This window comes from Squalius cephalus (assembly GCF_949319135.1).
Source record: "Squalius cephalus genome assembly, chromosome: 17".
Classification (NCBI taxonomy): Eukaryota; Metazoa; Chordata; class Actinopteri; order Cypriniformes; family Leuciscidae; genus Squalius; species Squalius cephalus.
The window spans coordinates 4,030,629-4,057,911 of record NC_137138.1 but is presented as its reverse complement, the minus strand read 5'-3'; the positions used below and the strand labels follow the sequence as shown (position 1 = coordinate 4,057,911).

Below are 27,283 nucleotides of genomic sequence, written 5' to 3'. Positions count from 1 at the left end.
TGCTCATTTTCACTCAATCTCCTGTTAATCTTGAGTACCTATAGAGTAGTATTGCATCCTTCATATCTCCAAAAAGTCTTTAGTTTTATTATATTTATAAAAGAAAGATAGGCTGTACCGAGTCTTTCCGGAAAAAAACGAGCGGCTGAAGGCGGGCCGTGTGGGCGGTGTGCTAAAGCTGTGTGCTAACGCGCCGAGCTAACAACACACCGAGATATTTGTTCAACAGTTTTACTCACCGTCCGGTTCCAACGCATGGCCGCGAACCTTTATCATTGTGACTGCTCGATCCTTAAGCATTAGACGATCTGCAAATCCGTCGATCTGGGCTTTGTTTATAAAACAATCATCGTCGAAATGCAGGGAACAAACACAACCTCCGTTTAAAACAAACTTCATCCACTGGTCCCTTAGCGCTGGGTTCTTTGGGAATCTGTGCAGGGTTGTCTTGCCCTGGCAACCAAAAACCCACTTCTTTGGTGACATTGACTTCCCTAAAGCTGAGCAGAGCGCTCTGATGGGCGTACTGCTTTCGCTCTCTTCTCTCTCTGGTCTACGAGTGCGCGCGCGCCCGCGGAGAAGTGCCCTTAGGACCTGTATAAGGAAATTCCGCTACATCTGACGTCACACATGCCCATACTCGAAAAAAACTTTCCGAAACTTGTGACAAACCGGAAGGAGCATTTTTGGAACAGAAATACTCCTTCAAACGTACAATTTAATTTTTGAAACTTTGTCCATGTTTAGCATGGGAATCCAACTCTTTAACAGTGTAAAAAACTCAGTATGCATGAAATAGCATTTCACCCCCCCTTTAAAGGTCAGTAAAAAAAAGAATACCTTGATGATCAAGCTTTTATCATTTGATCAACTCATCATTTAACTCCAATATATTATTTGTTTGTTGGGAAGTGTGTGTTCTCCTCCTCTCTGCTGCCATCGCTCTTAAATAATTTAGGAGCTGAGACCTAGTCTTAACACTTAGAAACCTTTATGATTCACACTTATTCTTAAGTTTAGGAATAAGAGTAGAATTATGTCATTCTTAGAATTTTGACACACTAAAGACTAAAATTTTACTCTGAGCGGCTTTATAGATTCGCCTCTGATATAGATTTCTCCCCCAAAAAAAAAAGTCTAATAAACACAGTGAATTAATTTAGTTAAACTGTTTTCATGAATCACGATTCGACTAGTACACAAAATCTGCTCAAAATAAGTTAATTTTCATTACTTTTGTGGACTAAATTGTTTGTCAAAATGTAACATATAACCATATAGCTAATATAAGAACCTAAATGACCTTATTTCATAAATAGATAGCAGCTGTAAAACAAGTCTGTAAATTGTACCTGCTCTCAGTGATGCGTTTGTCGAGTCCATATTATGAGAGGAATCGGCTTTAAACAATTGGTGCCATTTTTTTTTTCAAAAAGAATAAGTGTTTACTACTACTGGTTCATTAGCAATGCTGAATACAATGTTAAACCCCTTGATTTAATTAAAACTAATCTTTTCATTAAACCTAAATAAATCACAAGTTTTATTATTGTGCATAGAGTGATTCAATCCAATAAAGTCTTCAATATGTTCTCAATGCATCACCTCTAAACAGTGAGACTAATATGAATATGCGTGATATGATATATGAATGATATTTGATAGTCTTTTGTTGCCATTGTTTCACAACTTTTCTGAACTATTATTCTTGTACATCTGTATGATATGACCATGCACTGCTTGAGCGATGACACTGACACAAGTATTTTCACATTGTTGCTTGACTGTTCAGTTAATCTTGTATACAGGTAACACTCAGTGTTTACTGCGCATGTGCAACACAACAGAGGATCAATACGGGTGTCGGAAGAACAAAACATGCAACACTTAGGATGCAATTCACAACCATTTTAACCAGTTCCCCTTATCAAACAATCAAACTTTAATCAAAATGTTATGGGAGTGAACTTTGCTCACTTAGACACCTTCGGGCAATTCTTTTTCTTGTGTTTCTGTAGAGTAGATGATTGGCTGAAACTCTTCCCACATGTAGAGCACTGGTACGGTTTCTCTCCAGTGTGAACTCTCTCATGATCTTTCAGGTTTCCTGACCGAGCAAAACTCTTTCCACAGTGTGAACACTTGTACGGTTTCTCTCCAGTATGAACTCTCTGGTGTTTTATTAAGTGGCTGGATGAAGTGAAGGTCTTTCCACAGTCAAAGCACACATAAGGTTTCACACCAGTATGAACACGCTCATGCTCTTTTAAATGTTCCAGTCGTGAAAAGCTCTTTCCACATACAGAACAAAAGTGAGGCTTCACACCAGCATGAACTTTAAGGTGATCTCTTAAGTTTGATACAAAAACAAATGTTTTATCACACTGATCACAGCTGAATGATCTCACTCCAGAGTGACGGCGCAGATGTTTATCGAGAGAGCTTTTCTGAATGAAACTCTTTCCACACTGAGAGCATGTGAACGGTTTTTCTCCAGTGTGAATCATCATGTGTATCTTCAGGTTTGGTTTACTTCTGAAACTCTTTCCACACTCAGAGCAGGTGAAAGATCCTTCAACTCCAGGTTTTCCAGCTTGTTTCTGTGTGAAATTCTCTTCAGTCTTTGAAACGACTGCATTTCCATCTTCATTTGTGAAATAATGAGGTTTTTGAAACAGATGCTGTTTGTCTTCATTCACTTCCATCGGGTCTAATATAAACAAATTAAATCCCCATAATTTAATAAAAGGATACATGAGAAACAAAAGTAAACATTGTTCAAATTCTCAATTTAGCACAAATCCAGTTTACTACTGAGTCTACTAGTATCTACTTTTAGATGTTATTTGTATATATCAGTTTTCATCTTAATGTTCCTCATCAGTCATTAAAGAGAATGAAGGAAAACACCAACCTATTTGTTCCTCTGTATCTTCATCTTTTATTCTGCAGGGTTCTTCCTTAATCTCCATCTTTATAATAGTATGTCAGTAGTTTCTCCTGGAGTAATTCCTCCTGCTTGCTTCTTCTTCTCCTGTGGGAAGATGGGAATATTCCCCAGCATTTAAACTCTCATGAACGGCTGTGGGAGCTTCACTGACTGAAGGAGTGAATTGTGGTCGTTGTTGCTCATTTAGCAGATGATCATCACACTTACAATCACTCGCAATTATCCAGGTGCAAATAGTCGTTTAGAAACAATTCCATGATTACTGAATTCACACTTTGGACTTGATAATTGAGAGTGATTGTAAGTGTGATGATCATCTGCTAAATGAGCAACAACGACCACAATTACCATAATCTAATATGGGAAGAAAAGTGGCCATCACCAGGTTCTCTAGCACGAATGGATAAGCATGATTTTAATCTGTAAAGATAGCCAAGCTTTATCTTAAGCTTAGAAACCAGATAGCTAACATGGGTTCTGAAACATAGATTAGAATCAATGATTACACCCAAATATTTATAACTGTTAACTAACTCAATTTCATTTCCTTCAGAAGTTGAGATGCTTGAAGAAGAAACTGGAAGTTGTCTTGAGTTTGTGAATACCATTATTTTTGACTTTTGTACATTTAAGACCAGCTTAAGCTGTTTTAAATAGTTCTGAACAGTATTAAATGCAGACTGCAAAAGTTCAAGGGCTTGTGCAGTATGATGCAGTACAGTAAATAACAGTGTCATCAGCATAAAAGTGATACATAGCATTCGATAGATTTTCACAGAGTTTGTTTATATAAATTGAAAATAATATGGGCCGTAATACTGAGCCTTGAGGAACCCCCTTGGAAATAGGCAAAAATGAAGACACAGAACCAGCCATCCGAACACTTTGGGTTCTACCTGACAAATAATTTGCAAACCAATCTACCGAATGCTTAGACAAGCCATTGTTCACTAGACTATTCACAAGAATGCAGTGATCAACCGTATCAAAAGCCTTCGAAAGATCTATAAACAGCACAGCACATATTTTCCTATTATCCAATGCCCCAGCAATATCATTTATCACCGTCAATGCTGCAGATATGGCGTTATGTTGTTTCCTAAACCCTGATTGAAAAGGTGATAAGATATCAATTATGTTTAAAAATTCCATTAGCTGCTCACCATCCAGGCGCTCAAGGAGTTTAGCTAAAATGCACAGCTTAGAAATAGACCTATAGTTGTTTAAAATAGATGGATCGCCCCCTTTTAGTAATGGTGTAACATGGGCTGACTTCCATACTTTAAGGATGTCGTTTTCGAAAAATTGTTAAGTTAAAAATATATGATAAAGGCTCCGCAATGATCGAAGTCAGCTGCTAACTTTAGAAAGAAGGGGTCTAAATTGCAGCAGACTTTTTTGTGTCTAATTCCTGAAGGGCTTTATGGACTTTGATAATTGATAAAGGAGAAATATAAAATAGTTTTTCTGAAGGTAAACATGGGTCAGAGGGGTTCTCCTGTACGCAGGAACCATAAGAAGCAGGACATAAGGATTCAAATAGGGATCCTGAAGAAATAAAGTGCTCATTAAAGCAAGCTAACATTGTTTATCAGTCACCTTGCCTGAATCAATCATAATATGAGGAGGTAGTTCACTACAGCTAATATTTCCAAAAGAGGCTTTAATAATTTTCCAGAACTTGCTTGGATTATTTCGATTTTTTGTAGTTTCATTAACGAAATACTCTGATTTTGACTTTTTAATTAGAGATGTAAGCCTATTTCTCAATTGCCGAAAATAAACCCAGTCCGTATCGCTCTTTGATTTCCTGGCCCTTGACCAGGCAGCATTCCTATCCTTGAGAAGGCATGAAATCTCAGGAGAAAACCAGGGATTATTTCAGCCGTTGACTCTGAATTTACAAACAGAGGCATGCTTATCTATGATCCTAGAAATCCATCATAAAAATAGTTCCAGGCCAGTTCTACTTTATCTATAAGATAGATTTTGTTCCAATCAAAATGAAACAGATCATGTAGAAAGGCTTGTTCACAGAAATGCTTCATATCCCTTTTAAAAATAGTCCGTGGCCTCTGTTTCGGGATTTTAGCATTCCTAACTGCCGCAATTGTACAATGATCACTCAGGTCATTTGCAAACACACCTATATCTGAGAATTTGTGTGGAGCATTAGTTAAAAACAAGTCAAGTAAAGAGGACTTTTCAGGGCGAGTTGGACTATCTGTCATGGTTCTGTCACTTATGCTTTTGTTACTAGTTCTGTGTGGTGACAGAGCTATGACATTTCCTGTCTGTCTCGTGGTTTGTTAGTCTAGTTTCATGTGAGCCATGGCTCCTGATTATTCCTGTGCCATGTGCTTTCTGTCTAATTGTTAGCTCCTCCCTTCTCGTTATCTGTTTAGTAATTAACATTCCTCACCTGTTGTCTCGTTACCCTCGTGTGTGTTTCCTTTATAGCCTCCTTTGTGTTTTCAGTCCGGTGCTGGTTCGTTTGTCTAAGTTCCTGTTTCTTGTTCCTAGTGTTTTTGCCTTGTTAGTATTTGTTCTGGTTTTTCCCCCATGTGGGAGTTTTGTTTATACTTTGTATTTTGTTTGGTTGGTTAATTAAAATCTTACCTTTGTTTTCCTGCAATTGAGTCCTCGTTTATGTTTCCTGATTATCTCGTGACAGAACGAACCAGCCTAGAATGAGGACTCAGCGGAAAACGTCATACCAGTCACCAGGCCCTTCGATTTCTTGTCCTCAATATGAACGGGTTATGAAATTCAACGTGTTGGTTTCTCTCCATCAAGAGGGTATGAATATCCGAGACTTTGCCCTAAGATTCAGCTCAGCGGCTGAGGGACTGACCCTGGGGAAGACGCCCTTAAGGACCTGTTTAATTTTGCACTTGACAAACCACTCAGTGCAGTGGAGATGGGGGTACTGAAGGAGTTTGACTTCTGGGGTTTCATCAATGCTCTGGATCCTGAGAGGAAACTTCCAGAGTGGCCAGCCATTGTATTCCCAGAGGCAGGGTTGCCTGCACCGTCTCGTACTGATCATCGCAGGAGGAAGAAAACCCCGGAGGTTCTGGAGGTTTCGACTTCGGCGGTCCCAACCCCGATGGTCCTGGATGATCCTACTTTGAGGGTTCCAGAGGGCTTTACCCTCCCTGCTAAGACCCCAGGGGTTGTAGAGCAGCTGGTAGAGACTACCCGCTCACGAAAGCGGAGGAAGAAGAGAGTTCAGGTCACGTCTGATGAATCAGAGAATGCTTCCGTCACATCTGATGATCCAGAGACTGTTCAGGTCACGTCTGAGGATTCAGAGACTGTTCCCGTCACATCTGATGATCCAGAGACTGTTCAGGTCACGTCTGAGGATTCAGAGACTGTTCCCGTCACATCTGATGATCCAGAGACTGTTCAGGTCACGTCTGAGGATTCAGAGACTGTTCCCGTCACATCTGATGATCCAGAGATCGTTCAGGTCACGTCTGAGGATTCAGAGACTGTTCCCGTCACATCGGATGATCCAGAGACTGTTCATGTCAGGTTTGCTGATACAGAGACTGTTCAGGTCACGGCTGCCGATCTAGAGACTGTTCCTGTCATTTCTGCTGATAGAGAGACCGTTCATGCTATGTCTGCCGATCCAGAGACTGTTCTTGGGCCGTCCGAGGGGGTTTCTTCACCAGGGTCGCCCGGGCCGCCTGCACGACCTGTTCCGCCCCGGCCGCCTGCACGACCTGTTCCGCCCCGGCCGCCTGCACGACCTGTTCCGCCCTGGCCGCCTACACAGCCTGCTTCGCCCTGTAGGCCTGCACTACCTGGTTTAATGTTTCTGATGTGGTTGTCTGGTCTGTTTGTTTTCTTGTGTGTTTTTGGTTTTGTTTGATGTCCCTGAGTTGGGGACGCCAGGTGGTTACCCTCGTGTGTGTTTCCTTTATAGCCTCCTTTGTGTTTTCAGTCCGGTGCTGGTTCGTTTGTCTAAGTTCCTGTTTCTTGTTCCTAGTGTTTTTGCCTTGTTAGTATTTGTTCTGTTTTTTCCCCCACGTGGGAGTTTTGTTTATACTTTGTATTTTGTTTGGTTGGTTAATTAAAATCTTACCTTTGTTTTCCTGCAATTGAGTCCTCGTTTATGTTTCCTGATTATCTCATGACACTATCAATCAACTGAGTAAGATTAAAAGAGTCGCAGACAGATTTAAAACTATCTGAAATAGAGGTCAACCAATCCAAGTTAAAATCCCCGGCTAAAAGTACCTCTCCAAATTCAAAACTCGATAGATGATGATTTAAAGAGCAAAGAGCCTCAGTACTTGCTGAGGGTGGTCTATAGCAACCTCTGACCGTCAATGTTTGCCCCAATGTATATTCCGTCTTTAGGGCTAAAAGCTCTAGCTGCTTACTAATAGATACTGAATACACAATGTTACAAGTGAAACGATTTTTTATATAAATGGCAATGCCACCACCCTTCCTAAGGCGGTCACAACGGTAGACATTGTAGCCCTTGATTGCTATGTCCCTATCTAAAATAGATTTACTAAGCCATGTTTCTGAGATTATAATAATGTCAGCATCTGTTGAGTGGGCCCAAGTTTGTATAAAATTTAGTTTGGGGAGAAGACTTCGGGCATTAATATGAATAAAACCTAGTCCGGCTCTAGTTTTGAACCCTTCCGGAGTATTTAAATTATTTGGCACTGGACCAGGGTTTGGATGAACACTACCAGAGAGTATAAGAAGGAGAACAACTATACATTTTCTTTTCATATTGTAACTAGGCAGTGTCACTGTTTTGGTGGGGATGCATATTTCCTCGCAGAACTTGACGTATGACGTCACAGTATCAGTGAGTTCGTCGAGGGAGTCACAAGCCGCACTAAATATGTCCCAATTCGTGCATTCGAAACACCTTCGAAGCGTTTCAATGGCATCTATGGACCAGGACCTGACAGATTTGGATGTTTTCTTAACCCCCTGAGGTCGGCTATCGCGCCGGCGCGATAGGCTCGTTTTTTTCCGTATGAGTGCAAAAAAAAAAAAAAAAAAAAAAAAAAAATTTTTTATCTTATATGCTTGTGTTATACATCAATCGATCCTGTTTAGTGTGTATTTTTTTTGTGTATGCTCATAATAAAAACAAAGTGTTGTGCTTTTCGCCAAATAAAGAAAAATAAACATGATGCGAGTTCTGCCTACTCTCCGTCAGTGAAGTCAATTCTGAAACGCGTCCGAAAATGAACTGTAACTCAGCGAATACTCAGTCAAACAGGCATACAGTCACACAGGCATGAAGCTTGAATTCTCTTCTTTCAAATGAAGTAATTTTTATAAAAAACAAATATTCACAGTTTATATAATATGTATGTAAAGAGAGAGATGTCAGTCGTTCTCATCTCAGCTAATTAAGTTTTAATGTGACTCCGCCTACGGAGACCGCGCTATTCAAACGCAAATGTGAGGCGATCCATACAAACCTGTGAAACGCCCACACCTGCTGGATAAGGCCGGTGAAACACTAGATGCGTGGCGTAAGCGTCTCAGCTGCGTGGCGTGTCCGTTTTTATTTCGGCTCCCATCCATGTTAACAGTTTAGAGTTTGCACACTGCCTGTGTGAGACGCGCGTCTCAGGCGCGGCACGAGCCGCGTGGAAAACGCGTGCATTCTAGAAATAGAACCGACGCCTATTTTTCACGCGACACGCAAGCGTCTTGGAAGCGTTTCCATGCAAAATTGAATAGGAAAATCTGTTTATTTGTCATTTTGACACGAATACATATTAATAAATGTCCTTTTGATGTTTAAAAGTGTCTAGGTTTTGACATAAATGCAAATATAAATGTAATTTTACCAAATATGATCGATTTTCAAATACTGCTGTATTGAATGAACAGCTTTTAGCAAACTCTATTGCTATACTGAGATGAGGAATATATACTGTATGTGTTTTGTCAAAAATAAAGTCATCAACTAACTAATGAATCCTTTACTTTGAAATACGTATGATAAAATGTATACTTTAGTTTTGAAAGACGTTGACTAGTTTTGAAAAGATTATAAAGTATGTATGTGCATGCATATATATATGTGTGTGTGTATATGAAGAGTTCAGATGCAAAAGCCTCTAAATGCCATCTGAAATTTTCTCCTAGAATGATCATTTTTATGAAGCTTGTATATTTAAGTTAGCTATAGGTGACACACCTGAATGAATGGCTCATTAAGTATGCAGGGACGTAGTCTCACCAGGTGTGAACTACTAAATATGCATGATGCTGTTGGAGCGTATACGCCCCATCCGCATATTGGCTTTCCAAACTAAAAGTGTTTCACAAAACTAAAATCAATGTATCGTTTTTTTGTGAATGATTAGGCAGGATGATTTTCATATCATTTTGAAGAAAAAACACTAGGCGATGAAATCCATTAGTCAAAAGTCTTATTGCCACATATTTAGTATGTGTTTTGTGGCCTTATTTCAGAAACTTTAATTTTTAGTTTTTTTCGATAACCATGCATAAACATTATTCTCTCAAAAAATACAAACATGTACATACATGTGGCTCACATATTATGGAAGTCCTGTTTGTGCTATATAGAGTGAATTTACACCTTTGCCATTAATATGTTTATAAGCAACTGAAATAAGCACAAATGTCAGGGCATGTCAGAACATCTCAAGGACCCCAAAAACACCCCAGACCCCAGAGGGTTAATGGATTTAAAGGGACACCAGGCAACGTTTTCGTGTTAATTAATCATCTTCGTAAGTCGGTATATGGTTAAATGACTCATTACAGGGCGAATGAAGACTCTCTCGCCCGCCCCTACTGCCTGTAGGAAGAATATCCCACTTGCAAGTTCGGTGTATCCTACCCGCATCCTTCAGTCTCACAAAGTCTCAGACATCGCGAGAAGCAGGATCAGTTTACGGCAAGCATCCCCAGCACAGAGGCAGGCTAACGAAACCCGGCTAGCGATTGTTGCAAACGTGTGTATAATAGCAGAGCCGGGGAAGAAGATGCAAAGAAAAGGAAAAGAGCTTCAAACGAGCGAGGGCTCGCACACATATCAACACTGGTCAAGCTTTTTCAGAATGGCGAGAGCTGAAAGACAGAGAAGGCTCCAAGTCAGATGCAGACCTCGCATTCTTGCTTTTGCGCTTGTAAGTAACACTTTGATATTTTATTTTGTGCATGGTTGTACTTTCATTGCATTCGTTATTATCTGTAAATGTGTTGTTTGCTGTATTTCCAGAGACGGTTGATGAAGTATCTTTGATATTTCTATGAATGTCTGTTACGGGGTAGCTGGGTGGCTAGCAGAGATTGTGTGTTTGCTAGCAAGCATGGGTATGGTTTTTTAGGTAGTCACAGTTCTTACACCTCTTTTCTTTTTTGTGTGGCCATGCGTCATAGTGTTTTGCTGGTAAAAAAACTTATATTCCAAGATTTTCTACGATCGTCGCAGTTCTCAGCGAGCTAAGTGGCTAGCGGATATTTTGGCTTGATCTAGCTAGATGGATGCTGCCCTTCTAAGGCAAACCGTCATTCTACCAGATTAACTTATAGACCTTGCTAATATAACTTTAGACAAATATTAGCCTCTGATATATATTTTTTTTATGCTCATGCCCGCTCTCCCAAAAAAACAAAACACGAAAGCAGTAGTTCGCCTCGTTCATATCGTTCGTTCCCGGTAAAAATAATAGTATGCATGACAACACAATAATAAAAAAAAAAAACTCGACATCAGTTGGAAAGAAAATATTACTTTACTTGCCTCGGTAGACATAACTGGTTTTGAAATAGCTGGTTCCTCTGCTCAGCTGGGTTGCTCGTGGCGAGGGGGGAGGGACAACAGTTCGTTTTTACAACAGTGTGTTTGAACGCATTTACTACCAGACACTAGGGGGAGCTTCGTAGAGAAAAAACACTCAGGCTTGCCTGGTATCCCTTTAAGCTTTTGTCTGTACTTCGGAATGAGGAGCAACATAGCATGGTCAGACCTCCCCAGTGGAGCCCTCGGGAATGCCCGGTAAGCATCTGAAACAGAGATGTAGCAGTTATCCAGTGTTTTGCTTTCTCTGCTGTGGCAAGTGACTTGTTGCTTGTAGTTTGGGAGTTCGGATGACAGCTTTGTGTGGTTAAAATCAACTAACATGATGACAGACATATCAGGGTTGGAGTTTTCAACAGACGAGATGTTAGGATCCCTCTCCAGCACTCTTAAATAATTTAGGAGCTGAGTCTTAACACTTAGAAACCTTTATGATTCACACTTATTCTTAAAGGGTTAGTTCACCCAAAAATGAAAATTCTGTCAGTAATTACTCACCCTCATGTTGTTCCAACCCCGTAAGACTTTCGTTCATCTTCGGAACACAAATTAAGATATTTTTGATGAAATCTGAGAGTTAGATCACTCCTCCTGCAGGCTTATGGACACCTTAACGAGAATACTTTTTGTGCGCAAAAACAAACAAAAATAACGACTTTATTCCACTTTTCATTTCCTTCTCTCTGGACCTTGAGTTTTTTTTACATAGTGTAATAGCGTAGCGTGTCTGTGTTTCACGTCATCACGTATCACACATGACCAGAGTTGCCCAATAGTGAGCCTACGTGGTGACATGCAACACAGACTCGCTACGCTTAAACACTACGTAAAAAGACTCGAGGCCCAGAGAGAAGGAAATGAAAAGTGGAATAAAGTCGTTATTTTTGTTTGTTTTTGTGCACAAAAAGTATTCTCGTCGCTTTATAAACTTAAGATTGAGCCACTGGAGTCACTTGGACTATATTAACAATGTCTTTAATACATTTTCTGGGCCAGCAAGTTATAGTGTCCATAAGCCTGCAGGAGGAGTGATCTAGCTCTCAGATTTCATCAAAAATATCTTAATTTGTGTTCCGAAGATGAACGAAGGTCTTACGGGGTTGGAACAACATGAGGGTGAACATTTCATTTTTGGGTGAACTAACCCTTTAAGTTTAGGAATAAGAGTAGAATTATATCATTCTTAGAATTTTGACACACTAAAGACTAAAATTTGTTGTTACTACTACTGGTTCATTAGCAGTGCTGAATACAATGTTAAACCCCTTGATTTAATGAAAACTAAATAAAATCTATTCATTATACCTAAATAAATCACAAGTTCTGTTCATTTTTATTTCTTACATTTTAACAATATATGCAGAGAGTGATTCAATCAAATAAAGTTCAATATGTTCTCAATGCATCACCTATAAACAGTGAGACTAAAAACTAGTTGTTTGTGATAATATGAATAATATTTGATAGACTATTGTTGCCATTGTTTCACAAATGAAAATAATTAAACCACAAAGAAACAAAACACATCCCTTCATATATTAGTGTTTTATGGCAACACACTAGTTTTCTGAACTATTATTCTTGTACATCTGTATGAGATGACCATGCACTGCTTGAGCGATGACACTGACACAAGTATTTTCACATTGTTGCTTTACTGTTCAGTTCATCTTGTATACAGGTAACACTCAGTGTTTACTGCGCATGTGCAACACAACAGAGGATCAATACGGGTGTCGGAAGAACAAAACATGCAACACTTAGAATGCAATAAACAACCATTTTAACCAGTTCCCCTTATCAAACAATCAAACTTCAATAGTAATTACTGTATTAAATGTAATTCCCTTTTGCTTATTTACAAATTATGGAAGTGAACTTTGTTCACTTAGACACCTTCGGGCAAAGATTTTTCTTATGTTTCTGTAGAGTAGATGATTGGCTGAAACTCTTCCCACGTGTAGAGCACTGGTGCGGTTTCTCTCCAGTATGAACTCTCTCATGAGCTTTCAGGTTTCCTGACCAAGCGAAACTCTTTCCACAGTGTGAACACTTGTACGGTTTCTCTCCAGTGTGAATTCTCTGGTGTTGTATTAAGTTGCTGGATGAAGTGAAGGTCTTTCCACAGTCAAAGCACACATAAGGTCTCACACCAGTATGAATACGCTCATGCATTTTTAAATTTTCCAGTAGTGAAAAACTCTTTCCACATACAGAACAAAAGTGAGGCTTCACACCAGCATGAACTTTGAGGTGTTTTCTTAAGCTTGATTCAAAAACAAATGTTTTATCACACTGATCACAGCTGAATGATCTCACTCCAGAGTGACGGCGCAGATGTTTATCGAGAGAGCTTTTCTGAATGAAACTCTTTCCACACTGAGAGCAAGTGAACGGTTTTTCTCCAGTGTGAATCATCATGTGTATCTTCAGGTTTGGTTTACTTCTGAAACTCTTTCCACACTCAGAGCAGGTGAAAGATCCTTCAACTCCAGATTTTCCAGCTTGTTTCTGTGTGAAATTCTCTTCAGTCTTTGAAACGACTGCATTTCCATCTTCATTTTTGAAATAATGAGGTTTTTGAAACTGATGCTGTTTGTCTTCATTCACTTCCATCAGGTCTAAAATAAACAAATTAAATCCCCATAATTTAATACAAGGATACATGAGAAACAAAAGTAAACATTGTTCAAATTCTGAATTTTACACAAATCCAGTTTACTACTGAGTCTACTAGGATCTAGTTTTAGATGTATAGTCATATCTCAGTTTTCATCTTAATGTTCCTCATCAGTCATTAAAGAGAATGAAGGAAAACACCAACCTATTTGTTCCTCTGTATCTTCATCTTTTATTCTGCAGGGTTCTTCCTCAATCTCCATCTTTACAATAGTATGTCCGTAGTTTCTCCTGGAGTAATTCCTCCTGCTTGCTTCTTCTTCTCCTGTGGGAAGATGGGAATATTCCCAGCATTTAAACCCTCATGAACGGCTGTGGGAGCTTCAGTGACTGAAGGAGTGAATTGTGGTCGTTGTTGCTCATTTAGCAGATGATCATCACACTTACGATCACTCTCAATTATTCAGGTGCAAATAGTCGTTTAGAAACAATTACATGATTTTACACTTTGAGCTTCATATCAAGCCCAAAGTGTAAATTCAGTAATCATGGAATTTGGCTGTTAAGTGGTGATGCACAATTATTGTCATTCATCGCATCTTCAATTGAGTGTAGAATTTATGTTACAAAGAAAAAACAAACTTGTGCTAATTGAGTGACTTAAGTAATTAACACCTTTCCTTGAGTAGCCATGTAATCAATATAAGGTAAACCCACAAGTTAAGTCTGAGCCTGTGTGTGTGTGTGTGTCTCTCTCGTCTTTTCTATCCCTCTCTCTCTCTCTCAGGTGCAGAGAGAGAAAAGCGTTCTTTGAAACACAGCGTGGATGCTGATAAGAGATATGCTGTTGGTGTTTTGTATTGAGAGAGTGTTATAGTGGTTTTCTTATGATTCCCTGTACAGCAACATGGTGTCGGCCCAGATCCGGTCCACATCTGGGCCGTGTGGAGTCCACGTGTACCACATCTGGGCCGGATCTGGGCCGACACTATGTTGCTGGGTCTTGTTTAAAGTATACCTCATTTTGAGTTTGTTCCTCATGTTCCATGTGTTGTGTTTTTCATTTCGTCTCTTTATTGTGGCTGAAGACTTTGCTTCATTTTTGGTTTTGGCAAAGCTGAAAGAAAAAATACAGAAAAAAGAAAGAAACTGTTAAAACATTTTATTTGTTACTTTTACATTTTCATATCTCTCTATATGTCTCACATTTTTTTATTAATAATTCTTGTACCATCTAACTTGAAAATTAAGTCAAGATTTATATTAAAATAAACAACATCAGTAACACAGAGTCCAGAGGGTAAATACAATTACAAATTCCTTAGCAGATATTTGAAGTTTGAATCTCAAAATGATCTATAGTGAAAGTGAACAGCTGTGTCACCTATAAGATGTTATTTCTAAATCAATACTTAATTATTACAAATCAAACATGTTTGGGAGCTATATACAGTGCTATGCATAAGTTTAGACACCCATGCTAAAGTTGACTAAAAAGAGGAATAAAAAATCATCTTTTGGAAATTGAACTTAATAAAAAAAATTAGGAAAAATCCAACCTTTAAGGACACCAATTTTCTTTGTGAATGAATAATGTATCGTAAAAAAATAAATGTTCTTCCTTAAAATACAGGGTGCATAAGTTTGGACACCCCTATGTTAAATTCCCATAGAGGCAGGCAGATTTTTATTTTTAAAGACCAGTTACTTCATGGATCCAGGAGACTATGCATCCTGATAAAGTTCCCTTGGCCTTTGGAATTAAAATAGCCCCACATCATCACATAGCCTTCACCATACCTAGAGATTGGCATGGTTTTATTTCAGTTAGCCTAATAGCTGGTTTGATTTGCATTGAGAGATGATCTTATGGAAAGTACTCCATGCCAAATCCAGTACTCCAGTGATTTACCATACATTATTCATTCACAAAGAAAATTGGTGTCCTTAAAGGTTGGATTTTTCCTAATTTTTTAAATTAAGGCATTAAGTTAAATTTCCAAAAGATGTTTTTTATTCCTCTTTTTAGTCAACTTTAGCATGGGTGTCTAAACTTATGCATAGCACTGTAAATAAATGTATACATATCAACCAAGATAACAAGAGATTATCGTGGTTGTTTTATATCTGGGTTAAAGAGTTTAATATGGTTTCCGCCAGTAGAGGCGCTTGAGCAACCGAAGCAATGACACACATCCGAGTCTAGGAGAAGAATAGAAGTGAGCGTCTGAGCGAGGGAAGGGAACATAAACAGGAGAAGTGGAACACAGCCGTTCATTCTGCTCTAAATCTGCTGTTTTTCAGACTGTGAGTACATTCATTTTATCATGTAATAGGAGAAATCTACATGACTATTAAAGTTTCGGTTAATTTTAGTGAATCTAACCAGCCGGAGTGTTTACCGAATTAATACGAATCAGATCTTGAATCCGAAGTTGAGGCACTTTCATTATGCCGACTAGAGTGAATCCCTTACGAAAATGAACCATGGGTTTACTACAAATAATAAAAACATGGTTACTATATTTAAACCCATTACCATAGTTTAACAGTTGTATTTGCTGTTAAAACTGGTTAACTTATATAAATGGTAATTAATCTGCCAAAAGCCAATGGTTACTACACTTTAACTAGGCTACAAGTCATAGTTAATTTTCGGCATTGTTGTAAATATAACAAACCATAAGCACATCACTGACTAGTTAAATGACAAAGTGTAAAGATTTTGAGTTGTGTTTTGTAATTAATAAATTAAACTTGGTGTGTAAACACAAATTGTAGCATAACATTTTACATTATTTTTCTAACTGTGCTGCTAAAAATGTATACTACAATTTTTAGTGACACAAAAGTTTGCCTGCCTTCAACTCATTTTTGATCTGATAATTGGTTCAAAATAGCAGCGTAATCCTTACAGTAAAACCTCAAATTATGGAATTGTTTCTAAATAGCTATTAGAGCAAAACACTTAAAGCTGGATAATTGAGAGTGATTGTAAGTGTGATGATCATCTGCTAAATGAGCAACAACGACCACAATTCACTCCTTCAGTCAGTGAAGCTCCCACAGCCGTTCATGAGAGTTTAAATGCTGGGGAATATTCCCATCTTCCCACAGGAGAAGAAGAAGCAAGCAGGAGGAATTACTCCAGGAGAAACTACGGACATACTATTGTAAAGATGGAGATTAAGGAAGAACCCTGCAGAATAAAAGATGAAGATACAGAGGAACAAACAGGTTGGTGTTTTCCTTCATTCTCTTTAATGACTGATGAGGAACATTAAGATGAAAACTGAAAAATAACAATACATCGAAAACTAGTAGTAACTAGTAGACTCAGTAGTAAACCAGATATGTGTTCAATTAAGACTTTTAAGAGCTTAACTTTGATTTATTTTTGTTTCTCATTTGTCCCTTTTTAATGTAATTAACCTAGATCCAATGGAAGTGAATAAAGACAAACACCATCATTTCACAAATGAAGATGGAGAACAGAAAGACAAACATCTGTTACAAAAACCTCAGTGTTTCAAAAATGAAGATGGAAACACTGTCGTTTCACAGACTGAAGAGAATTTCACACAAAAACAAGCTGGAAAAGGATCTTTCACCTGCACTGAGTGTGGAAAGTGTTTCACCTATAAATCATCCCTTAAGAAACACATGAGAATTCACACTGGAGAAAAGCCTTATACATGCACTCAGTGTGAAAAGAGTTACATACATAGATCATCTTTTGTTTTACACATGAGAATTCACTCTGGAGAAAAACCGTTCACATGCTCTCAGTGTGGAAAGAGTTTCAGTTGCAAAAGCACTTTCAAAAATCATCTGCGCCGTCACTCTGGAGTGAGATCATTCAGCTGTGATCAGTGTGAGAAAACATATGTTGTGGCATCACAGTTAACCAGACACCTTAATGTTCATGCTGGTGTGAAGCCTCACTTTTGCTCTTTTTGTGGAAAGAGTTTTTCTCTACTCCAAACTTTACAAGTGCACCAGCGTATTCATTCTGTTGTGAGACCTTATGTGTGCTTTGACTGTGAGAAGAGCTACACTACATTGGCCAACTTGAAAAATCACCAGAGAATTCACACCGGACAGAAACCGTACCAGTGCTCTTCATTTGGAAAGAGTTTCACCTAAGTATCTACTGTACAGACTCTTGAGAAAAAGCATTGCCTGAAGGTGTCGAAATGAGCAAATGTTGTCTACAAGCACAAATAAAGATGAATTATTGTATTGCCTTTATTTTCACTTGTTTTTTGAAGCAGATTCTGTGTCTAATCAACAGGATAAATCAGTGTTTCTATATAAAGTGAACATTTACAATTCCACAGATTTGACTCTAGATGGCAGCATTTGTTGTCATTCTCAGTCATTTCAAGGTTTAATGGTTGAAGAATCGGCTCTAAATCTGCTGACAACATTGAAATCTAAACAAATCCAAAGATGCACAAAGTGAAGACAGACAAACACTATTAAGGTGTAATGCACCTCACATAGGTTTTCATTTTATTAAAACTAAATACAAATGTATATACAATTACAAATACAAAAATAAACAGAAAAGTGTATGTATTGAGTTTCTGTATTAGCCTATGAGTTCCAGCACCTTCCGTCTAATCGATGGTTTGGAGTCCCGCAGTGTACAACCAAAATGATATAAGAACAGCTTTGTCCCTGTAGTGATTAATTATATGAATAGTAATAAGATGAAGTAATGGGTTTATCATAAAATTTCAGTAGTTAGTGCTTTTTATAGTGTTGTCGATTGTATTGTCTATGATATATGTATGATAAACGGCCTGAACTTGTTCTCTGAAATCCAATTTACAGGGTATAAAGGAACCTGAACCTGACAGTGTTTAGAAAAGCAGTAAAGCAGTGTTCAGTTGCTGTGTTACAGTAACTTTATAAAATTGTAGATCAGCGCTGAATCGAGACGCGAACTGTTTTGAACGATTCAGTCCGATTTAGTGAACTGGTTCGATCGGTTCACTAAAAAGAACCGGTTCAAAAGAACAATTTGTTCACGTAGCGACACCACGACTTCAAATAATAATAAGACGTCTTCGAAGTCACAGAGTTATGCTTTGTGTGTGTAATTCGTGAGCTTAGAATTATAAGGTTCTATCTCCACTTTTGGTCGAAATTGAGTTTTTGACATAATCTGATCCATTAGGTGTTTATTAATGCCTGTGTGGTGTTATTTTTGTAAAAAAAAAAAAAATTGTTAATAGTTATTAATAAAATAAAAAGGTTCCATCTCACAAAACATAAACCGAGTTGGGATTATAAGGTTCTATCTCCAGTAGATTCAATATCCAATCAAAACCCTGAATGAACACGGACGAACCAATCAAAACCCACCTCTTAGCTCTGTAGCCTGGACACAGAGCTAAGGGCTGGACATTAGCCTGGACATTTGAAGCCGGTGAAAGATGGCATTTCCATCTTTCTATCTTTTTTTTAATAACAAATCAATCGTTCTTTCTTTCTCTCTTACTAATCTATCTATCTATCTATCTATCTATCTATCTATCTATCTATCTATCTATCTATCTTCAAACTGTTTCTATCTATCTTCAAACTGTTTCTATCTATCTTCAAACTTTATCTATCTATATATCTATCCTTAATAACTAATCAATCTTTCTTTCTTTCTTTCTTTCAAACTAATTCATCTTTCTTTCTTTCTAACTAATCTATCTTTCTTTCTTTCTAATCTTTCTTTCTTTCTAACTAATCTATCTTTCTTTCTTTCTTTCTTTCTAATATATCTTTATTTCTTACTAATCCATCTTTCTTTCTTTCTTTCTTTCTTTCTTTCTTTCTTTCTTTCTTTCTTTCTTTCTAACTAATCCATCTTTCTCTTTCTTTCTTTCTAACTAATCCATCTTTCTCTTTCTTTCTTTCTAACTAATCCATCTTTCTTTCTATCTTTCTTTCTTTCTAACTAATCCATCTTTCTTTCTTTCTTTCTAATAGATATTTCTTTCTAACTAATCCATCTTTCTTTCTTTCTTTCTTTCTTTCTTTCTTTCTAACTAATCCATCTTTCTTTCTTTCTAACTAATCCATCTTTCTTTCTTTCTTTCTTTCTTTCTTTCTTTCTAATAGATATTTCTTTCTAACTAATCTTTCTTTCTTTCTTTCTTTCTTTCTTTCTTTCTTTCTTTCTTTCTTTCTTTCCTTTCTTTCTTTCTTTCTTTCTTTCTAATCCATCTTTCTATATTTATTTCTAACTAATCCATCTTTCTTTCTTTCTAACTAATCTATCTTTCTTTCTAATCTTTCTTTCTTTCTAACTAATCTATCTTTCTTTCTTTCTTTCTAATATATCTTTATTTCTTACTAATCCATCTCTCTTTCTTTCTTTCTAACTAATCCATCTTTCTCTTTCTTTCTTTCTAACTAATCCTTCTTTCTTTCTTTCTTTCTTTCTAACTAATCCATCTTTCTTTCTTTCTTTCTTTCTAACTAATCCTTTCTTTCTTTCTTTCTTTTTCTTTCTTTCTTTCTTTCTTTCTTTCTTTCTTTCTTTTTCTTTCTTTCTTTCTTTCTTTCTTTCTTTCTTTCTAATCCATCTTTCTATCTTTCTAACTAATCCATCTTTCTTTCTTTCTTTCTTTCTTTCTAACTAATCCATCTTTCTATCTTTCTAACTAATCCATCTTTCTTTCTTTCTTTCTTTCTTTCTTTCTTTCTTTCTAACTAATCCTTTCTTTTTCTTTCTTTCTTTCTTTCTTTCTTTCTTTCTTTCTTTCTTTCTAATCCATCTTTCTATATTTCTTTCTAACTAATCCATCTTTCTTTCTTTCTAACTAATCTATCTTTCTTTCTAATCTTTCTTTCTTTCTAACTAATCTATCTTTCTTTCTTTCTTTCTTTCTAATATATCTTTATTTCTTACTAATCCTTCTTTCTTTCTTTCTTTCTTTCTTTCTTTCTTTCTTTCTTTCTTTCTAACTAATCCATCTTTCTTTCTTTCTAACTAATCCATCTTTCTCTTTCTTTTTTTCTAACTAATCCATCTTTCTCTTTCTTTCTTTCTAACTAATCCATCTTTCTTTCTATCTTTCTTTCTTTCTAATAGATATTTCTTTCTAACTAATCCTTCTTTCTTTCTTTCTTTCTTTCTTTCTTTCTTTCTTTCTTTCTTTCTAACTAATCCATCTTTCTTTCTTTCTTTCTTTCTAACTAATCCTTTCTTTCTTTCTTTCTTTTTCTTTCTTTCTTTCTGTCTAATCCATCTTTCTATCTTTCTAACTAATCCATCTTTCTTTCTTTCTTTCTTTCTAACTAATCCATCTTTCTATCTTTCTAACTAATCCATCTTTCTTTCTTTCTTTCCTTCTTTCTTTCTTTCTAACTAATCCTTTCTTTTTCTTTCTTTCTTTCTTTCTTTCTAATCCATCTTTCTATATTTCTTTCTAACTAATCCATCTTTCTTTCTTTCTAACTAATCTATCTTTCTTTCTAATCTTTCTTTCTTTCTAACTAATCTATCTTTCTTTCTTTCTTTCTTTCTAATATATCTTTATTTCTTACTAATCCTTCTTTCTTTCTTTCTTTCTTTCTTTCTAACTAATCCATCTTTCTTTCTTTCTAACTAATCCATCTTTCTCTTTCTTTCTTTCTAACTAATCAATCTTTCTTTCTTTCTTTCTAACTAATCCATCTTTCTTTCTTTCTTTCTAATAGATATTTCTTTCTAACTAATCCATCTTTCTTTCTTTCTTTCTTTCTAACTAATCCATTTTTCTTTCTTTCTAACTAATCCATCTTTCTTTCTTTCTTTCTTTCTTTCTTTCTAATAGATATTTCTTTCTAACTAATCCTTCTTTCTTTCTTTCTTTCTTTCTTTCTAACTAATCCATCTTTCTTTCTTTCTTTCTTTCTAACTAATCCTTTCTTTCTTTCTTTCTTTCTTTTTCTTTCTTTCTTTCTTTCTGTCTAATCCATCTTTCTATCTTTCTAACTAATCCATCTTTCTTTCTTTCTTTCTTTCTTTCTTTCTAACTAATCCATCTTTCTATCTTTCTAACTAATCCATCTTTCTTTCTTTCTTTCTTTCTTTCTAACTAATCCTTTCTTTTTCTTTCTTTCTTTCTTTCTTTCTAATCCATCTTTCTATATTTCTTTCTAACTAATCCATCTTTCTTTCTAACTAATCCATCTTTAATTTTTTTAAATGTTTCAGAGCACAGAGGGGGTGGGGGTGGAAAGGGATGAAAACGTGTTTTCATCATAATGTTACACAATATTTTGTATGTTTTAATCTACTAAATGAACCGTTTTTAATGTATGTAAGATGCTTCCTAAATGTTTTTACAGTACAGAGGAGTGGGGTGTAGTATGTGAAGAAAACCTTTTTTGTTTAGCTGTAATTTTTCCATGTCCATGTTCTTTGAAAAAAACAAAAAAACAATTTTCTTACAAACTTGCTTGGCTTTGATGTATGCTATACTATTATATATTATATTATATACTACAAGCTGTGTGCTTGTATTATAAATATATAAATTGATTAAAATCAATGGTTATATACATTTATTCTTTGAAATGTGGGGTTTTATTTGTAAAAGTGGAGATAGAACCTTATAATCCCAAACAGAATCAGAGCTCTCAGAATTATAAGGTTCTATCTCCATTTGGGCCATCTTAAAAAATCCCATTTCCAAATGTGCCAGGATTTTGATATTCTATCCTCAAAGTACCTGTAGGGTGATGGTCTTGTTGAGCTATAATAGTAGATTATACTACATAACAGTTTTGCCAGCTGGGATGTAAAAACTTTGATGCTAAATATCTCAGAACTACCCTAAACGGAGATAGAACCTTATAATTCTAAGCTCACGAATTGCTGTTCGACCGAATAAATTGGCATCAACCAGGTACAGAAGCGTTAAGTATAGAATTGTAGATGTCCTGGTCGCTGGAAGATTGGATCCGATCTCAATTTATCTCCATAGTGGTTAAACATGAGATATAATTTGTCTTGTGTAGACCTAACGGGCGATCTTTGGTGCCATGAATCTATAATTTGTTCCCTGGCCAATCGTTTTGGCTGAGGGCTAAGTGAAGTTTCATAACTTTATATATTTAAGCTATTTAACTTTACCATTGTAACATTAGACTAGAGCGCTGACTTTGTATGTTTGACTGCATTGTTTGCTTTCTTTCTTATTGTATAGCTTCTTGTACCTTTCACTTATAGCCTACTTTTATAATTGCTATTATTGATAAAACAGAAATTTAACCAAAAGAGACAGGGTTGAGCTTTGTCATTTTTTATTTTATTACAATGAAGATGATCAGAGTACAAATGCACATATTGCCTGAACCATATTAATACGTTTAATATTTTTAAAATTTACACGAAGAGGCAGGGTTGTGTTTAATATTTAATTTAGTTATAAATAGGCTAAGGTTATGCATACTAGTGAATAATCAATAGGGCTAAGCTTGCCTTAACTACATTTGTGTGGATAATGTTTAAGATTTCTTTAAATGAAAACGAAAATAGGCAGTGTGGTGTTTTATAACATTTTGTTTTATTGTTGCCTAAAATGTACATACAAACTAGAGATTACCAGAGTAGCAGAGCGAGCTGAGTGACGCTTTCAAGAATGTGCTGTTCCATTTGCAGAATTAACGGACTCGGGAGTCATTCTCCTGAGTTGGACTTGGCAAGTGCAAACTTTGTGTAGGCTACTTGGTACTGAGAAACACCTAATGTCGGCGCTTGGCTTCTTGTGACAACAACCACGTGCCGAGAAGCAAGAACAAGATCTACTTTATGTCATCCATTGTTGTTCACTATGTCGCTTTCTTCTTCGTGCGAAAATTACTTTGATCGCTTTTTCCGGGCATAGGCTACACCACGCCTATCAAGTATGGTACTGTTGGCGGTGGAAACGCAAGCCGGATCAGGGCTGGTAGCAGAGCAATCAATTCTGTGAATTACACTGCGCAAACCAAAAGTAATATTACCCACCAAATGAAGAAGGGTTGGCTCTCCACAGAACATAAAATATAATTTTTATTTTTCGTGTGCGCATAAATGAGCAAAAAACAATGTTATGGACGTGACCGCTCTGAAAGCGGCACTAAAATACTGCTTTAAAACATTCACAGAGACCGAATTTCATAGAAACAGGCATTTAAAACACCAAATATAAAGGATTGGCATATTACCTGGATTTAATAAATAAGAAGTAAATATAGCAGGCAATATAATCAGGACTTCTCAGGAGGCTTTCCACACATATACAGCTAGACAGAAGCATATCTCCATCTGATTATGCCGCTGACACTCGGACCCTGAAGTTAGGCACGTCATGACCTTCCAGGTCACAGATTTGGGTTGCTGGGTGCCAGCATGTCTCGAACAACAACTCAGTCAATCTCCAGTGGTTCCTTAACCTGTAAGCAAGAAGACTAACACACACACACCGACACACAGCTTTTCCAAGGTTGGATTTGGCCAGGCTCTAACTTTAAACAGGAGAGTCATCTCAAAACATCAAGATGCGTTCTCTCTCTCAAGGAGAACTACACTTTAGTCTAAATGGTAAATATAGGCTTTAACTTAAACTATAGACCCCTATGTTTTAACATGTTAAAGACCTTTCTCAAACACAACACATTCCCATTTCATTTCTGGAAGCCGGGCTAAATAAGCAAGCACTGTTACTGCATTCAGATATCAAATACAGACATTAAAGAATACATGAAATAAACATTTCAGTGATCACACTGGTAACTTCAGTAACAAAGTAAAATCTCCAGAGAAGTCATTCAACTCAATTGATATTTAGAAGAAAAAATATTTATTAATATCTTGATTATAATCACTCATTGCATGCAGCAGTGGATTCCAATCCACCCCTTCACTGCGCATGTGCAACACAACAGAGGATCAATACGGGTGTCGGAAGAACAAAACATGCAACACTTAGAATACAATTCACAACCATTTTAACCAGTTCCCCTCATTAAACAATCAAACTTCAATACTAATTGTAGATTAAATTACTGTATTAAAGGTTATTCCATCTTTTGCTTACACCTTTAGGCAATGCTTTTTCTTATGTTTCTGTAGAGTAGATAAATGACTGAAACTCTTCCCACATGAAGAGCACTGCGGTTTCTCTCCAGTATGAGCTCTCTCATGATCTTTCAGGTTTCCTGACTGAGTGAATCTCTTTCCACAATGTGAGCACTTGTGCGGTTTCTCTCCAGTATGAACTCTCTGGTGTCTTATTAAGCTGCTGGATATTCTAAAGCTCTTTCCACAGTCAGAGCAAACATAAGGTCTCACACCAGTATGAATACGCTCATGCTCTTTTAAATGTTCCAGTTGTAAAAAACTCTTTCCACATACAGAACAAAAGTGAGGCTTCACACCAGTATGAAAGTACATGTGTTTTCTTAAGTTTGATGAACAAACAAATGTTTTATCACACTGATCACAGCTGAATGATCTCACTCCAGATGAGTGGTGAGATTACTTTTAAATGTGAAACTCTTTCCACACTGAGAGCATGTATAAGGCCTTTCTCCAGAGTGAATCATCATGTGTCTGTTCAGGGTTGATTTACATACAAAACTCTTTCCACACTCAGAGCAGGTTAAAGATCCTTCAACTCCAGATTTTCCAGCTTGTTTCTGTGTGAAATTCTCTTCAGTCTTTGAAACGACTGCATTTCCATCTTCATTTGTGAAACAATGAGGGTCTAAAATAAACAAATTAAATTCCCATAATTCAATAAAAGAATACATGAGAAACAAAAATAAATATCAAATTCTCATTTTAGCACAAATCCAGTTTACTACTGAGTCTACTAGTATCTAGTTTTAGATGCATTGTCAGTTTTCATCTTAATGTTCCTCATCAGTCATTAAAGAGAATGAAGGAAAACACCAACCTATTTGTTCCTCTGTATCTTCATCTTTTATTCTGCAGGGTTCTTCCTTAATCTCCATCTTTACAATAGTATGTCAGTAGTTTCTCCTGCTTGCTTCTTCTCCTGTGGGAAGATGGGAATATTCCCAGCATTTTAAACTCTCATGAACAGCTGTGGGAGCTTCACTGACTGAAGGAGTGAATTGTGGTCATTGTTGCTCATTTAGCAGATGATCATCACACTTACAATCACTCTCAATTATCCAGGTGCAAATCGTCGTTTAGAAACAATTCCATGATTACTGAATTTACACTTTGGGCTTTTTGAGTAAATGCTATAGTTTCAGCAACACGTGTAGTTTTAGTTTAACCCTCATCAAATTCTCTCAGCTTCTCTCTGAACTGAATTGAAGGACTGATAGTTTAACAGTGCTGGAATAACTCAATTCTGATAATAACACCACTTTTGAGAAGATAATGACTAAAATACCAATACTGTAAACAGTACTGTTACAGTAGGCTTACAGTCAGCTCTTTCATTTGAATTTAATTACGGGCATTTAATGTTTTGAGACCCACTGGAAGTGAATGAAGACAAGCAGCACCTATTTCAAAAACCTCATCATTTCACAAATGAAGTCTGAATTTCACAGACTGAAAAGAATTCATGCAAACAAACAACAAATGTGTAAAGTGTTTCGTAACGGAAACATTAATGTGCACAGGAGAAATCACACATATAAAAATCTATTCTATTTAATTCCTGAGCTTAAATCATATTGCTTCTAACCAACTTTTCAAGATCTGCTAGAATATCTTGACATCTCTTTGAATGGGCAACTTCCATGCACTGTATACCGCGACGCATTGACTGTTATCCGCCAATAGAGGGCACGAGCAACCGAAGCAATGACACACATCTGAGTCTAGGAGAAGAAGAGAAGTGGGCGAGGGAAGGGGACATAAACATGAGAAGTGGAACACAGCCGTTCATTCTGCTCTAAATCTGCTGTTTCAGACTGTGAGTACATTCATTTTATCATTGATTAGGAGAAATATAAATCCAAACGAGTTCATTTAGTGAATCACTCCGAAATTAATTGAAATAAATTGACTGATGTTGTTCACTCGTAAACTCGTTACTGTTTTTTCACATTGCAATTTGTGAAGATTATGAGTTGTTTTCATTTTATGTAATGAACAAATGAAAACTGGTAAACAGAGTTTTTAATGCTCAGTCATAATGGAAGCAGGGCTCGATGTTTCTCCCTCGTTGATAAAATGACAAAAAGCTTCCTCTCTGTAAAACCACAAAATAACCACTACTATCAACATTAGATTAAAGGCCATTGCACACTGAGTCCGATGCGTATTTATTAAACCTTTGCGGAAAAAAAACGCAAGAAATACTAAATGGATTCGTCAAGCAGTGAGGATGATTTTGTTGCCCTCTTTCTAAAAAGAGAAAAAGAAAGAGGAAATATTGGGTCCATCCAATCCTGAGATTGCACCGAGAGGAAGGAGAGTTTCACCTCCTTATCAAGGAGTTGCCAAATTATCCCGAGCAATTCAAAAATTTACCTCAGAGTGTCAGTGGAACAGTTTGATGCTTTGCTAGCGATACTGGAGCCACGTATTAAAAAGAAGACGACCAATTTCCGTGAACCAATCGATCCTAAACAGAGACTGGCAGTATGTCTTAAAGGTATGGACACACACTCACGCGCGCGCGCGGAAGCGCTGGACAGACAGAACCGAACAGCTGGATTTTGTCTTTCGCTTGTACGGTGGCTCTGAATTGTCAAAAAACCTCTCAAAATACTGGCTGTGGATGCGAAAAACGCAGAAAATCGAACCCGATCCGAATTTTTTTATTACGGACGAAAGTTTCGTAGACAGTGTGCAAGCGTGAGGTCAATTTTTTTTTTTAACGTGCGAAAATTTCGGATGCGAATTTCGGACTGTG

General features: G+C 36.8%; 3 protein-coding genes across 9 annotated transcripts in view; 2 read left to right on the top strand and 1 right to left on the bottom strand.

Annotated features, from left to right (window-relative positions):
• LOC307144887 (uncharacterized protein) overlaps window positions 1-27,283 on the top strand; it is a 264,729-nt gene that overhangs the window by 80,203 nt on the left and 157,243 nt on the right. For 3 of the 4 annotated variants that reach the window (XM_079847575.1, XM_079847569.1, XM_079847567.1), the window contains exon 1: window positions 15,638-15,710. The exons of the other annotated variant lie outside the window; for it this stretch is intronic. The gene's annotated coding sequence lies outside the window, so the exon portion shown is untranslated. Of the gene's footprint in view, window positions 1-15,637; window positions 15,711-27,283 lie in introns of those variants that run through there. 4 annotated transcript variants of the gene reach the window in all.
• LOC307144918 (uncharacterized protein) lies at window positions 1,804-27,278 on the bottom strand. Of its 4 annotated transcripts, XR_013818852.1 has the most exons (4): window positions 25,340-25,421; window positions 13,609-13,728; window positions 2,915-3,034; window positions 1,804-2,710 (listed from the first exon to the last, which is right to left on the bottom strand). XR_013818852.1 is itself a non-coding variant. In XM_079847654.1 (3 exons), exons 1-3 carry the CDS (start codon window positions 25,395-25,397, stop codon window positions 12,669-12,671), a joined length of 915 nt encoding a protein of 304 aa, XP_079703780.1. In that variant the 5' UTR covers window positions 25,398-25,421; the 3' UTR covers window positions 12,392-12,668. The 4 variants fall into 4 exon arrangements, 2 of the variants coding, with proteins under 2 accessions (XP_079703780.1, XP_079703781.1); XR_013818851.1 differs by lacking the exons at window positions 1,804-2,710; window positions 2,915-3,034; window positions 25,340-25,421 and adding exons at window positions 12,392-13,405; window positions 26,899-27,278; XM_079847654.1 differs by lacking the exons at window positions 1,804-2,710; window positions 2,915-3,034 and adding an exon at window positions 12,392-13,405.
• LOC307144899 (uncharacterized protein) overlaps window positions 26,195-27,283 on the top strand; it is a 64,359-nt gene continuing 63,270 nt past the window's right edge. The window contains exon 1 of the mRNA XM_079847611.1: window positions 26,195-26,338. The gene's annotated coding sequence lies outside the window, so the exon portion shown is untranslated. The remainder of the gene's footprint in view (window positions 26,339-27,283) is intronic.

Bases quoted from the DNA above. Each gene is read 5' to 3' on its own strand.
- LOC307144918 (XM_079847654.1), bottom strand. From the start codon at position 25,397: ATGGAGATTAAGGAAGAACCCTGCAGAATAAAAGATGAAGATACAGAG. The intron at 13,729-25,339 runs GTTGGTGTTTTC...ATCTTCCCACAG, and splicing joins AGATACAGAGGAACAAATAG to GAGAAGAAGAAGCAAGCAGG. The intron at 13,406-13,608 runs GTTGGTGTTTTC...TGTTTATTTTAG, and splicing joins AGATACAGAGGAACAAATAG to ACCTGATGGAAGTGAATGAA.